We start from the raw sequence: 16,755 nt of genomic DNA on the forward strand, positions 1-16,755 counted from the left end.
AGAGTATGACCAGTAACCTGTAGGTGAATGCAGTTTTATCCTAGCCTGGGCTAGAGTGAATCTGTTACAATGAAACAAATTAAAACCCAATTTGGAATTTTGGCTTTACCAGGTTCTTTACGAAGCTACTTTGGTTCTCTTCTAATTCAGTATATTTATTTGTTCTACTTCACAGTAAGGTATCTCTTCTGATATTTTTAGGTCCTGCATATCAATATTTCACAGAACAAGAAGGCCCAAGGACATGGTCAAAAGGCATATTCTTACAGATGAAGTTCAAGTCATATAAAGCCAGTTTTCTAGAGCTCTTACAATTCTCCTATGTGAAGTTTTCTTTCTGATTTGCAATGCTTCAGTAAGTGTCACAGTAAGTGCAGGACAATATAACAAAGTTATATTTATTCACCAGTCTATTATATCAAACAGTAAGCATTTCTTCACCCTGTCTGTATGTGCACCAACAGTAATTTTACCAAGTCAAGATAACAGAACATTGAAGAATTGTGTATGCTATTCCTTTCCCCAGACCACCACATTCTCTTCAGAAATACCTAGTTAACAGTAGTGATGGAAAATATTGCTCATTTCTCAGAAAAATTGTTTCTAGTTACAAGCAATTATTTCAGTCTCTTACCTTATTTATATTCTTCCCTTTTTAAATTTTTGCTTGCTACCTCCTGGACGAATTAATGTACTTTTATTTTTAAAGAATTGAGAAAAAAATCAAGATTGTGTGTATGCATGTTCTCTCTCTCTCTCTCTCCCTCTCTCTCTCTCTCTCTCTCTCTCTCTCTCTCCTCTCTCTGGGTGTGTGTGTGTGTGTGTGTGTGTGTGTACATGCATATGTGGTCTGTTTCTTTTACCCTTTTCATTTGTAAAAGATGGATGGTATGAGACTGGGAGAATAATAGGATGGAGGGAAACAAATCTTCCAAAGCATATTTCTTAGATGATAGTGTCTCCTCCAACTCATCTTTCCAGATGAAGTATGTATGGCACACTAAAAGGCAGCAAGTGTATCACAAGTGGAAATTTCAGTGGAGAGGGTCCTCACTAAGAGGGAACCAAAGGGCATTTTTTTTTAAATTGGGAAATACATAGTGGTGCTCCATGAGGTTTTTACTTAAAGAAACAAATAATTGCTTTTCTCACACAAATGCTGTAGGGGGAAAAATACAATAAGTGCTTGTACAAAACAGGAATATCAACAGCCATTTATAAAATCTATCAATTGTAGGGCTTGGAAATATATGTAGATATATATCCTATTTCATTTTGTCCCACCTGCCTTTCACATTCTCTGTTTTTATGAATTTCTATCTTTTTAAAAGATGTTTTTCCCTGTATTACTTCAGAAGCAACAGAATTAAGCAATTGGGATTTGGAGACTGTACATTGCCTCACTTTGCATGCTGACTATATTCCAGAGCCAGAAAGATCGGCAAGCATTTCTAAAACTCTTAAGATGCATTTATCAGAGAGGGTGTACTGCCTGCTTTTTTCAGGTGTGTGGCCCAAAGCCTGTAAGATTTCATTAATAATCAACAGCTGGTGCCACCTAGTGTCTGTCCTTCCCAGTCATCAGTAGAACCAAATAGCAAGCGCTTCTTAAGTCACAAATGAAGGAAGCATAAACTACAAACTAATAAAGAATTCACAGTTTGGGGAGTCCAGTGGCTGATTTAAATTACATTATCTCCATTCAAATACCCCCTCCACCTTTTGTAAGTAACTATGGTAACAGCAGTGCAGTATGAGCAAGCAGGAAGCTCATATTTTTCATAGGAGACAATTCACAAAAGAAGAGTTCTACTAAAGAATTTAGGAAAAGAGTGTCTCCCCAACTGCCCCTTAAAATCACAATGAAAAGTTGAGAAATGAACATGAGAGGGGAAGGAAGTATTTTAAACAATATTTAGATACCATTAAGATTTTGGCTTCTAGCACAAATCAGCACTGATTTGGATGCAAAATTCTGTTAGTCTTTGAGCGCCTCAAATATCAACTAAGTATTAGGACAGACCATACAGGACTCAATCGTACTACAAAGAAATAATCAGACTTTAAAAACCATATTATTAAAATCTGTTGTTGCTAATTGCACATCTTGAAAACTATTTTCATTGCTGCTATACAAATGAATTATGAATGACATAGATGACCCCATTCTGTATGCTTCAAGGTTAAAAAAGTACTCTTCAAATTCTTGCTTATTTTTCCAAACATATGCTAGTAATTAATTTGAATGAATACAAACAAGTATAATTAGCCTGCCAGTTTGCAATTGGTTCACTGATATTTAAATACATGTTAACTCACTCTTTCTAAGAGGAATACGTAATTGAAAAACATGAACTAACATTCAGAAGAAAAAAAGTTACATAACAGCCAGTGGCGTTCTTAGACCAGTCTGACTGGGATATTACAATTACTAGAAAAAAGATCCACTGCCTGGGAGCAACACTGTGTATACCAAAAGGTCACATAAGATATTTGTGTATAATAGTCTATTAACTTGGGTAATTTAGCAACTTGGGCTACTAAGGAGATAGGGTAGAGAGCTGAAAGCTTCTGTATTACTTAGTGAAAAATCATGCTTTTCCTACTCAAGAAAATCTATTTCTATATTATTTGACATCTATTTTAAGCAATCACTAGTTAAAAACAGCTTTGAATGTTTTATTTTCTTGTTACCCTAGTGGTGATAAAATTTATTTCAGTATATTCAGTCCAATATACACCCACTGATAGATCTGTATGATAGTGTATAAAGATAGTATATTGAAACAAGGCATAGTTTCTATTAAAAGCATAAATTGTTCTCCTTTTCCTCAAAACTTTATTTTTGGAGCAAAATCCAATCCAGGCCGGTGTTATGTTTGTTTAAAAGTACTTTGTAATCTACTGATTGAAAGCAATATTGCCAAACAGAAAGAGGGCTTTGGTAATTGTACACAGGCAGGGAATAACGTTAGGCAAAACTCATTAAGATCCCAAATAAATAAATAAGTGCTCTAGTTTTCAATAATTTATCATTTTCTGTCATTTTCCATTAACAGATTTCAAAGCTCTATCTGAAAGAAGCTGATACAGAGAAATTAAGAGCAGTAATCAAGCGAGAAATGATAGACCAGCTGGGTCGACATCAACTTGGCAAAACGTGAATACAGTTCAATAGCTGAAACAGATGCTGGAGTTGTTGGAAAAGCCTGCAGGAGATATTGATATATTTTCTTCATATAATGCAGAATGACTGAATTAATGTCAAAAGCTAGAAATTGATGAGTAGAAATGACTGACAGCCAAACTCCTTATAATATAGAAACCAAGTATAGCAATCCTAACCTATCCAAACACTCTGTACATTTTCATTTCTCTCAGTGTCTGAATATGCCAATATATCAATCAGTCCTTGCAAGCAAATTACATCTGACTGAGCTGGGGTAGATTTTCACCTCTCATGTCATCATTTACCTGGAGAATGCTAGACCCCTGAAAAATACTTTATTCTAAAATCTTCTAACACTGAATTCTATCCCAGAACTGTTTCACTGAGGTTGGAAGCACACCCCCTCCTCACCCCAAATCTAACGCAGCACAAGGTAATTTTAAAATACATTCTGTAAAAGCAACACTGTTTGCAGAGTTTGAAGAGCTCGGCAACAAACCCCAGCTGCCAACAGCTGCTTTCTCAAACATATGCTTTGTCATGGTCAGCTTCTAATTGTATTCATAATGATGCAATAGCTTTAATAATCCTACCTTCCATGCCAGCTGTTTTTCCTGTCACTCCATCATGCCAATAAGTTGGCTGCTGTAACAAATCAAGATAGCGCAAAACAGCATCTTTCTCCTGATTCTGTCATCTTCCTGAAAGCATTCTATTACTGCCGACTGCTGGGAACCAGAAAGTCTATTTGAATTCCAACAGCTCCCCTTTCGCATGATTCAAGTTAGGTTAGGTGGGCATGCCTAACATGATTCTCTCAGTCATTTATTATGCAGCTGCCACAACGTCGGTGTGGTAACCACTCTGACTATCTGATACGTCAGTCGAACAAAACCTCCACCTCGGAGCAAACACATGAGCCGGAGCAGCGTTCTGCATTTAACAAGCATTCTTCCTGCCTAAAAAACAGAGGATCTGCGAATCTCTTTCAGTATCTGCTTGCTCCGGTACAGATACAAAGCCTTTGGATTAGATTCTTTTCCTAATTATACCAAAAGGAGAGTTTTTAGCCACACATCATATCATTTATAGTGAAATGTAGACTGTTTTTTAACTTATTTTCTCTGCTCTTTAAGGGTAAAACTCTCTCTTTTGATTCTACTTTTGAAATCAGGGGATTGAGTGCTCAGTTCTATGCCTCTGTTTTATTATAAAATACAAGATGTACTTTTTAAAATGAAACTTGCCTAGTGAATTCATGGGAGCAAAATGAAACAAGAGGATTTTTCAAGAACATATTGGCTATTTTGCACATGAAGGCTTTTAAAATCTGGTACTTTGTGTGTTTCTCCTAAGGGGAAGAAACATGCACTTGGTATTTTGACTCCAGACAAGTGCTCTCATCAGAAAGTAGGAAATGAGATTCAATGATCCTCTACTCCAACTGACCCAGCAAGTAAATAATTACAATTTTACAAGAAAAAGCAATGTCTTTAAAAACTACTATTAATTAATCACAATTTTAAAGATGAAGTGACAATTTCCCTTAATTTATGCATTTTTAATTGTAAAACTTCAAAGCATGCCTCTCTGTTGGGGAACTAATATAGTCTGGATTTATGCTACAGAAAATGTTACATGTTTTTATGAAAAAAAAATCTTTAAGAGAGGATTTGCCAGATTTCACTTTTTCTCTACATTATGAAACAATAAAATATTTTATTCAGCATATTTAAGTTCAGCTAATACGAACATTAGAATCATTGTTTCTCTAAGTAGTGTGTGTTTCTTTGTGTGCACATAAGCATATTACTAGCTACCATACCACTGTTTATATATACATATAAAGCATATATAATATATATGCATTATACTATGTTTATATGCAATATGAATTGTATATATACAACATACATAGTATACAATATATTATGCTATACATACAGTGTACATATAGTATATATAGCACATATATATATGTATATATATATATATATATATATAGGATAGGGGTCATTTTATTACATATGTATATTTTATATAAACTGTGATTTTATGATGCATACTACAAATATCTACATAATTTTCATTCTTAAAAATACAAAAGTAGAAGTATGGATTGATGAAACACAATGTGCAGTATCTTTTACATAGGAAGGAGTACAATATATTTTATAAATAAGGCTATTGTCACTAGACCAAACAATGAAGGGAGGAAAAGGAAGAGTTAATCTGGAACATGAAACAGAACCCAAGGACACAACTAAAACATGTTCATGTATTTATGCCATTTGTAGCTATAAGAGAGATATGCCAAACAAAAGTAATTTTTGAGTAAAATAACTGTTACAGATAAACTGGAATGTTTAGAATTATTTTGTGAAATGGTCTGTTATTTTATAGAAACTTTGGCAAGTTCAATAGGATTCTGTTTGTCCTTTTGCTTAGGAATATAATTGAATATTTCCATTATTTTGTATATTAAGCAAATTAAACTATAGATTATTAATACAGTGATTGCTTCTGATATATGTATATTACTATGTATATAGATAATAAAAATACCACTTACACTAAAAACTTAACATACCCAATCAGTCATAATAGGTGATCCTATATTTGTGTTTACTGAAAAATACTGGATGGAGGCAATCAGCAAGTTTCAGGCATAAAACATTGCATTAACTACATTATTTACGCTTCATATTAGATTTCTATAATTTGTCCATCTGTTGAAGTACATTTTTGTTCTTTCTGCTTTCACTCCTGATAAGCATAGTCTAGTCTTTGTTTCTATGAATTAGACTTTTTCAGATTACACGTGTAAGTGAGATCTTGAGGTATTGCTTATTTCACATATATTAACTCAAGGTTCAACTATGTTGTCACAAATAACAAGATTGTCTTCAGTAATGTAGAATAACAGAAGCATACACTCACAATTATCACAGCACCTTCACATATATATGTATATGTATATTCATATATTTATCTATGAATTTATCTATGAATGTGATATTTATTGAGTAACTCATCAGTATATGCTTATATGAGTTCTATATTTTGGCTATTGTGAATAATGCCACAATGAATATTAAAATGGAAACACTTCAATATTATTGACAAATTGGTTTTATGTCCTTTAGATATACACCTAGGATAGGATGTTTAGGGAAGTGTACTATGTTGATGTGTGGTCCTTCTATAGCAGAAATGGTGTAGTCTGGTAATATGACAGCTGTATCTCTAATTTTTAGGAAACAGCATACAATTTTCATTATTACTGTACTAATTTACATTCCCCACCACAGTGAACAATGGTTCTGTAAGTTTTTAATTGATATTGTTTGTTTTCTTCTCTTTTGGTCTAATTGCTAACACTCAGTTTATTGTTCTGATTTTGTGCTTTTCTGATGATGCATGTTCTTCAGTAAGTTACATATTCTTATTGGCTATTTCTATGTATTATTGGGGGTAAAAAAAGTCTATTTAGCTTTGTCAACTTTCTTCTAGAAGTATTGTTTGTGTTTTCTTTATTTTTGTGAGTTCCTTAGGCATTTAGTGTATTATTCTCATATGGTTTGTTAATATTTTTACTCATCATTTATCACCTAATAATTTTATTGTATCTTCCAGTATAATTTGAGGTACCCCACTTGGTTATTTTGTACTTAGTTGCTGTATTTTTGCTATCATCTCCAAAAACGTATTGCCAAGACCCATGTCAAAAACCTTTCATGGTTTGATTATGTCTCTCTGTTGTAAAGTACTTGCTTGCTTCCCATTCAGAGATCACTGGTTTGGTTCCTTGTGGACTCTTCAAATATTGTCTACATTGGCTTCGATTAGGTTTATCATTTAGCTCTTACATTTAAATATTTAATTCATTAGTTGTTTTTTGTGTGTCTGTAAGAATAAAATTCAATATAATTATTTTCCTTGTGAATATGCATTTTTGAAAACATCATTTATTGGATAGACAGTTCTTTTTTTAATTTATTTTTTTATTGATTCTTTGTGAATTTCATTTCATGCGCCTCTATCACACTAATTTCCCTGTCACTTCATACCTGTCCTCTGCCCTAATCTACTCCCTAAAAGAAAAAAAAATCTTGTTGTGGAAGCTATAATGTGTGACAGTGTATCCCAAAATATATCCTTTTGGCCATACATCTTTTCTTGCAAATATTCACTGCAATGAGTCATTGGTCAAGTTCAAGGTTTCTGGCTCCTGCTACACTATCAATACTGGGTCCTTACTAGAATGCTTCTCAGATATCCTATTGTTGGGCTATGTCATGGAGATTCTGCACCTTTGAATTTATACACCCCTTCATCAGCTGCAGCAGTTCATAGATGGGGAAGATGTTAGGGTGAACCAACTCAAAGCCCTGAATTTGGGCCTGGGTGGTCGCTAAGCAAGTCAGCCCACCAGCTCTCCTATACTCCCACCAGGGGAAGTTCTCCAGCACTGCCCCAGTCTAGCTTACCCAGTAATGCAGCCAGAAGTGGCAGAGCCAGCTCTCCTGCTTTCAGGCCCTCAGGGCTGGCTCACCAGCACCCACACCAGCAGGGACAGCTCTACTGTTCAAGTCCTTATCTCCAGAGTGTTGCATCTGGCAAGGAACTGGATCAACTGGACATTTTTTACTCTGTATTATTTGTGCTCTTTTCAGAAATGAGTTGCCCTATAGGCATAGCATTCTCTATTGGATCTCTCCTAAGTTCCATTGACCTGTATTCCTGTTCCCTACCTGCAAGAACTATAGTTCTGATTGTTAGACTAGATATTTGTCAAAGTATCTGAAAACAGTGTGACATTTTCAATTCCCTTTTTTTTTTCTTCTCTATTTTTCTTTAAGGATCTTTGGATGATTTGGGTATGAGAAGGTTCCATGTGCATTTTGCATCTTTACCCTTAGTACAAAAAAAGTCATTAATTCATATACTGGAGTAATTGTGTTAAATCTACGGAGCACTTTGAGCAGTATGGACATTTTAATAATACTAAATGCATTGATCAGCAAGTGTAAAGTATTGATTTTTCCATTTGTTCATGTTGTCTTCAATTTTTTCTAATGTTTTCCCTTTCTAGATAGTTAACTTCCCTGGATAAATGTTCTTTTATTATTACCTTGATGAGGCTTACTTATTTTTTTCTTTTCTAGTAATTTACTGATAGTAAAGTAACATATAGGCCTTTATACATTGGTTCTATTTCTTTTAACTTTATTAAAATTGCATATTTTTGCTTTATTCAGAATAACTAGGAACTAGAACTAAGTTCTGCATCTATCAATTGATGAATATGTAAGGAAAATATGCATATACACAATGTAATATTACTCTGCTCTAAAGAAAACATGAAATCATGTAATTTTCAGGTAAATGGATGAAACTGGAAGATAATTATGTTAAATGTGGTTATAATTTTATTGTAATAGTGCTGCCTATTTTTCCAGTCTATTTAAGCCAAAGGGCATTTGTGTATACAAAATACAAGTTTTTCCATGCACACACACACACACACACATACACACACACACACATTTACATGTCCTATTATCACGTCTCTTTGATCTTATCACCAACAAGACACCCTTATCAAAATTGAAAAGATCTTGAAAATATGTCTCCTCATTCTGCTCCCTACTTTCTCCCATACTATCTCTCTCTTTAAAAAAAGATTTATATTTTATTTTATGTGTATGAATGTATTGCCTGTATGTGTACCCCTGAAACTGGAGTTACAGATAGTTGCTAGCTGTGAGTCATGGAAAATGAATGTGGGTGCTCTGTAAGAGCAGCAGGTATTCTTAACTCTCCATGTCTCATCTCTGTACCATGTTCTTTGCTTCAATCATATGGACTGTCCTTATTTGTCGTAAAACATGTTAAATTGAAATTAAAGTGACATGTATTGTCACTTGCAACATTTTCATTAGTTTCATTTTATACTAAGAATATCTTTCTATCACATCCACTTCCTCATAGACAGTTGTGTTTAGATGTCACAGCCTGAGAATGACCATTCTTTGTTTCAAAAAATAATGCTGTTTCAGGAGGCACAATTCTATAGAATACTCCCTAATCCTCTGGTTCTTACATTTCTTTCTTTCCCACAACCTTTTCCGAGCCTTAGGTGCAGGAGTTGTTTTGTAGATGAGGTCTTTTTTGACTGGGCTCCACAAGTTTGCATTTGATTGGTTGTAGTTTTCTTTCATGCTCGAATTCTGCTTCAAAGAGACATTTCCTTGCCGAGGGTAGGCAAAGAAAAGACAATAGATATGCTAAAGTGGATGAGGAAAAGACCCAGAGGCCTAACTCAACACAAAGAACTGTAGGTAACTAAGGAATGTTAGGACCTGGAGAAATTGTTTTCCCAAGGGGAGAATACCCAATTAGTTATCCAAAACCAAGGGTCAACCCAGAAAACGTATGCACACAAGTAACAAATAGATGGAGCAAGCTGTAGTTATGTATTTAAGAATGTATGTGCAGGAGTGTGTGTATGTCTCTGTGTGTGTAGACCAAGAATTAATAAAACAAAGACACCATGAATTTGAGAGTGAGAGCAAGAACAATATGGAAAGTGTGGTGGGAAGAAAGCAAGGTGAAAATGAAGTAATTATAATCTCAAAATATAAAATAAATAAAAATACCACTTTCCTGACTTCAATTAATTTTTCTTCATTGTCCTGTTTCACTTTTCTTTATCACACTTTTCACTCCCTGATAGCCAATTGTTGATTGGTTGACTGTGTAATTTCAACTCTCAGTAGATTACAAATTTCACAGTTGGAGTTATTTTATATACCTACCTGTTTTCCATGATGTTCCTAGATGAAAGAATTTATAACAGAGTAGCACATTTTATCTATCATCTATCTATCTATCTATCTATCTATCTATCTATCTATCTATCTATCTATCTATCTACCTACCTACCTATCTATCTATCTATCACCATATGGATATATCAGTAAGATTGGGTAACAAGGAAGTTTGTCTTTGAAAAACCTCTAGTTACCTCGATATTGGGTTCCACTCTTCTTCCTTTCTCAGCTTGTCTTTACAGTTTGATGGAATTGCTCTCAGTCAGGTTACTGTGTCCTAAGCACTTCACTTTTTAGTCCTATTCTTACTCTATCTACAAAGTTTGACCCAACTGACAATTTGCACTTGCATTAAAATCTTTATCCCCTTAATGTTCATAAAGTCCCCATTCTATTTGATTTTTCTCTTCTTTCTTTTTCACCCAGCCAGTAATTGTTAGAGCTCTTGAGGGTGCAATCACAGGCTCTTGATTCCTTTCATGACTTACTCTTTTTCTGAGCTCATTTTTTCAAGTGAGTGGTTTCATTTGCTGTCAAATCTGAAATGCTTATATATTCTGAAATCCAGAACTTAATACCCAGCACTGTTCTCCAGAATACCTTTGCTTGATCATGACGCCTAAATTTCAAACTGAAACAAAAATCAAGCCCTCATTTTTCTTCCAAGTTGCCATTTCTAGAAAATCTGTTACCATTTCTTCAGTTGTGAGACTTCTTTACAATAACTTGTATTTTTCCAGTAAAAACGTACATACATATATATTGTAAGAATAACACATATAGAACTATAGATTTTGAAAGTCACTTTTGGTCTGCCAATTAATAAGAGGAACACTAGAATATTAACTAGTTTTTCAGAAGATAGAATGTATGCTATAATTTCTATTGGTGTAGACCTTGACTTTTTCAAACTAAGTTACTTATAAGACTATAGAACATTAATTTAAGGACTAGAGAGATGGATCAGAGGTTAAGAGCACTGTCTGCTCTTTCAGAGGTCAATTCCCAGTAACCACATGGTGGCTCACAACCATCTGCAATGGGATCAGATGCCCTCTTCTGGTGTGCAGACATACATGCAGACAGAACATTGTATATATAAGAGATAAATGAATCTTTTATAAAAAGAACATTAATTTAAAAAAAGCTTATTGAGTGAGGCTGAAGAGAGGGCTCAGTGGCTATAAGTGTTGCCTGCTTACAGAAAACTCAGACCAATTCTCAGAAGATACATAACTGCTCACAAGTGTCTGAAACTCCAGTTCTTGGGGATCAGACATCCTGTTCTGGCTTCCATGAGCATTATGCATTTATTTAGTGCACAGCACAGATATACGTGCACAAAACAGCCATAAATATAAAATAAAAATGAAAAAAATTTTTAAAAAGTTTCATTTTCTCAGTGGTAAAGTGTTTGGAAATATAGCAGAATGCCACAAGGACGACTTTCACAATGTTATCCAAATTCTATTTGCTTCTTTTGAGAGCACAGGCACTTTTCAGATTATATATAGCCAGTATTCTAGACTGTTATGTTTATAATGTATGTAGCTATTTACATATGAAGTTCAAGAAACTTTTATAAATATATATTTTTCATACAATGAACAAAGTCATAATCCATAATCACTCCACCATAAGAATCCTTCATAAATCCTTTTATTATTACTTCTACCTTTGTATTAGTTGTTGCCTTCTAAAGATATTAGAAATTGAAGAGTAAAATAGACACAAAGCAAGAAAGACAAAGAAAATAATAAGGATAAGGACATAAATAAATATTAAAAACAACAAAAATCAGAAAGAATAAAATGTAACACAATATTATCTTGTAGAAAAGTCAATAAAATTTAAAGTCTTAACAGTATTCGCAAAGATAAAACACCAATCATCAGAAATAGGAAGTAAAGCATGCATGTATATTTTAGGTGCCGATAAAATGACATTAAAATAATATTATGAGCTATATTACACCCATAAATTTCACAGCTTAAAAGAAATACGATTTTTGGAAAACTGAAAAATACCAAAACCCAGTTAGCATGTGAGAAACAGTATTAGTAGTACTTTGAATATTAACAAAACTAAAGGTAATTTGAACTCTATAGAAAAGGTAATCTCCAGAAACATATAAAGTATTTTTTAAAATAGCACACATTTTATGTTCCTGATGGAAATGAAAAAAGGAAGGAGTAGTTCTCAATGTGTTTTATTAGTAAGCATTACCTTGATATTTCAAAAGGGACAGAAGCAGGAAAGAATAGAATGAGGGAACAAGGGAGGGACAGAGAAATGACATGAAGCTAATATTTAATACTACAAAAGAAAAGAAAAACAAATAGAATGTCACAATACATAAAAATAATGATATAGTACTACCTTTGAAATGATAATACATTTAATAGATGTTGTAAATAAATATAGGTTCCAAATAACTGTTACCATATTTCTCCTAATACATTTTCCTCTTCTCTCTGTGTGTGTGTGTGTGTGTGTGTGTGCATCTGTGCAAATATGAATGTGCATGTGAAGCCAGAGGACAACTTCTTGTGTCTGTCAGGAGCTGTCCACCTAGGCTTTTGAAATACAGTTTTTCACTTATCCCTGAGATGGGCTGATTAGACAGGGGTGGGTGGTCCCAACCATCCACCTCTTTTCCGTTCCCAGAGCTGAGATTATAACTGTGTGCCAAGTCTCCTGAATTTCATGTGGGTGCTGGAGATCCTTACATTTGGATGTAAAACACAGTCTCAAAAACAGGAATAAATACTAATATAATGTGTTTGAGCAATTTTAGCTTATTGTATCCTTTGGAAGACTTCTGTTAATACCACTATAATGATAATGCAAACAGATTCCATTGTTGCATAAATGTCTCCCATACTTTTTCTTTGTCTTTTGTTGTTGTATTAGTGCCCCCTCATTCTCATCTCTAGACTCCTCATAATATCAAAATGTTGTCCATTATCATAATTTTGTTATTTCCATTTGTACACAGATGGAATCATAGAGTATGGTACTAATTAAATTTGGTATTTTAATCTCTCACCATAACAAACTATATGTAACAAACCAATATTTATTAATCTTCCTTTCATTTTTATTCAAGAGTAATATTATATAGTATAAACTATTCATGTTAATGATTCCCCTATTGTATTTTTTTGTAATTTTAGGCTATTACAACCAAAGCTGCTATAAGCAACAATGTACATTCTTTGAATAGACATGGGTTTTTAAATTTTTTTAGAATAAATGTTCAAAAATGTTACTGGTGTATCATATGGCATTTTCATACTTTTTTTTGAGAACTGCCAAAATTTTCTCCAAAGTGGTTGAATCATTACACATTCTCACCAGAAATTATGGGATGTCTAATTTCTCTGCATCTTCTGCCAGTATTAAGCATTTTCCGAATTGTTTTTTGTGTGTTTATCTCGTACCTCTTATATCTCATTAGAATTTAATAAGCAGTTTTGAATGACTAGTGATGTTGAATACACACTTTTATGTGCTTATTAGTTAAAGATCTGAAAGTGTCACTAGTTCATGGTGCTAAGTACTTCTGAATCCTTGATTTTTCTCTCTACTTGTTTCAGTCAGTCTTGAGAGTGTTAAAGTCTGCAACTAAAACAGTGAATATTTATATTACTATATCTATTTTAATAAGCTTCAATTTTGCTTACTTTGAAATTGTTTTGTTTCATGGATATTTAAAATTTCTATATTCCTTTAGTATATGAATACCATTTTACAAATACACCCTCCTCATTTTGGTAATTTTTCTTGCTTTGAAGTTGAATGTTTCTGTAATAAATATACCCATTTAGTACACATTTGTACATATATATAATTTTATTTCAACTTACATAATAGTATATTTAGGTAAGTATTTCTAAACATTAATTTTTTTCATTTACTAATAGTACTTATACAGTAACTATTTTACACAAAGCTATTACATTTAATAATAATTTATTTTGGATTAAATCTTTCAACAATTTATTTTTGTTTCTCTGTTCTCTTTTTTTAAAACTTTATCTTATATTGAGCTGCTTGATTTAATTTTAGGCTCCAAGTTTGGTTTTTAATTTTTATGTATTGTACTGTTTGCATATAGTTTATATATATCAATAACTTTTCCTATTGTCATTTTTACAATTCCAAGTACAGGTACCTTTTCTCTGTATATATCTTTTTAAAACTTGTTTATTTTATTTATTTACATTTCAAATGTTATCCCCCTTCCTGGTTTCCCCTCGAACCTCCCCCCCATCCCACCCACTCTCCCACTCCTGCTAGCATCCCCTTACCTTGGAGTATCAAGCCTCCAAAGGACTAAGGGTCTCCCTTGCCATTGATGCCAGATAAGGCAGTCCTTTGGTACATATGCAGTTGGAGCCATGAGTCCCTCCATGTGAACTCTTTAGTTGGTGGTTTAGTCCCTGGGAGCTCTGTGGGGTCCGGTTAGTTGATATTGTTTTTCCCACGGGATTGCAATCCCCTTTAGCTCCTACATTCCTTCCCCTAACTCCTCCATTAGGGTGCCCATGCTCATATTGATGGTTGGTTGTGAGCATCCACATATGTATTAGTCAAGCACTTGTAGAGCCTCTCAGGGGACAGCTACACCAGGCTTCTGCCAACAAGCTCTTCTTGGTCTCAGCAATAGTGTCTGGGTTTGGTGTCTGTGGATGGGATGGATCTCCGGGTCAGGAGGTCTCTGGATGGATTTTCTTTCAGCCTCTGTTCCACTCTTTGTCCCTGCGTTTCCTTTAGACAAGAACAGCTCTGGTTAAAATTTTTGAGATGGGTGGGTGGCCCCATCCCTCAACCAGAGGCCATGCCTATCTACTAGATATCGTCTCTACAGGTTCTATCTCCCCTTTGTTGGGTATTTTGGCTAATGTCATCCCAGTTGGGTCCTCAGAGCCTCTTGCTTTCCTGGTATCTGGGACTTTCTAGTGGCTACCCCCAGTTCCCCATCTCCCACTGCTACATACCTCCATTCAATTTCCTACCCTCTGTACTTTTCCCCAGCTGCCTCCTCCCACACCTGATACTGCCCAACTTTTTCCCTCACCCTCCTCTCTCTCTCCCAGGTTCCTCCCTCACTCTAGCTCCCATGATCATTTTGTATCTCCCCTCTTAAGAAGAACTGAAGCATCCACACTTTGGTCTTCCTTAATCTTGAGCTTCATATACTTCTGTGAGTTGTATCATGAGTATTCTGAGCTTTTGAACATATCTAATTTTTATTGAGTACATAGCATGTGTGTTCTTTTGTGACTGGATTATCTCACTCAGGATGATATTTTATAGTTCCATCCATTCATCTTAGAATTTCATAAGTCCAGTGTTTTTAATAGCTGATTAGTACTCCATTGTTTAAATGTACCATATTTTCTGTATCCATTCCTATGTTGAGGGACATCTGTGTTCTTTCCAGCTTCTGGATATTCTAAATAAGGTTGCTATGAACATAGTGGAGCATGTGTCCTTGTAGTATGTTGGAACATCTTTTGGCTATATGCCCAGAAGTGGTATAGCTGGGTCCTCAGGTAGAACTATTTCCAATTTTCTGAGGAACTGCCAGACTGATTTCCAGAGTGGTTTTACCAACTTGCAATCCCATGAGCAATGGAGGAGTGCTCCTCTTTCTCCATATCCTCTCCAGCATCTGCTGTCACCTGAATTTTTGATCTTAGCCATTCTGACTGTTGTGAGGTGGAATCTCCATGTAATTTGAAAACACACTTCCTTTCCATATAATATTTTATTTGTGTACATTCATTGTTTAAACTTATGAGTTTTATAAAGTCATTTTTCTTCATTATGCACTCTGATAATTTTCATGAACAACCCTGCTCCCTGCTAATTGTCTTCTATTTTTGTATCTTTTAAATGTATATATTTGTCACTGTGTTGGTATTTCCTCTACACCTTAAGCCAGTTTGTGCATTAATGTATTATTATAATGGTTTTTAAAGGCAGAGTCTCACTATGTAGTTGGCCTGAAACTCATTGTGTTGATTAGGTTGGACTTGAACTCACAGTGATTCTCTTGCTTTTTGCCTCCTGAGAGTTGGAATTAGAGCTGTGTACCACTATATTTGGCTGTTTTTATGTTTGTTTGTTTGTTTTTGTTTTTGTTTTTGATTTTTCGAGACAGGGTTTCTCTGTATAGCCCTGGCTGTCCTGGAACTCACTTTGTAGACCAGACTGGCCTCGAACTCAGAAATCCACCTGCCTCTGCCTCCTGAGTGCTGGGATTAAAGGCATGTGCCACCATGCCCAGCTATATTTGGCTGTTTTATAATTTTTGATTTTGTAATGAAATATTTTGAATGAGAACACTACTTTATTAGGCAAAATGTTATTTTAATCAAGTCAAAGCTTTGGTTCCTAAGTTACAGAGTGTTAGAGTGTTAAAACTTTTCTCTTTTGGTTTAAGCCAGTGCCCTGAGCAGAACTTGGGCACAGGATCTGCACCCAGTCAAACAACATGCAGAAGAAGCTGGACTCTCAGGTGCTTTAACATTCCCAGGATCACAGGATTTCAGGAGGTTGGTCACACCAGGATTTTAGGATCCCAGAGGGAGCTTGAATTTCAGGAGCTCTGACACACCCAGGATCTCAAGATCATAGGATCACAGATCACAGGAAAACAGAGAGAGCTGAACTCTGAGGAGTTCTGACACAACCAGGATCACAAGAGGGACAGGCTCCAGTCAGAGACAGCAAGAACAG

General features: G+C 34.7%; 1 protein-coding gene across 1 annotated transcript in view; it reads right to left on the reverse strand.

The window, feature by feature from the left end:
• The window catches only part of Dmd (dystrophin), a 2,436,643-nt gene extending 2,432,632 nt beyond the window's left edge, over positions 1–4,011 (reverse strand). Inside the window, exon 1 of the mRNA XM_085838134.1 lies at positions 3,763–4,011. Coding sequence (XP_085694260.1) covers positions 3,763–3,769 — 7 coding nt within the window. The 5' untranslated portion in view covers positions 3,770–4,011. The remainder of the gene's footprint in view (positions 1–3,762) is intronic.
• Between the last annotated feature and the right edge of the window lie 12,744 nt (positions 4,012–16,755).

The sequence above is a fragment of the Mus caroli genome, unplaced genomic scaffold (assembly GCF_978045245.1).
Source record: "Mus caroli unplaced genomic scaffold, Mus_caroli_1 scaffold_5, whole genome shotgun sequence".
NCBI classification, from domain to species: Eukaryota; Metazoa; Chordata; class Mammalia; order Rodentia; family Muridae; genus Mus; species Mus caroli.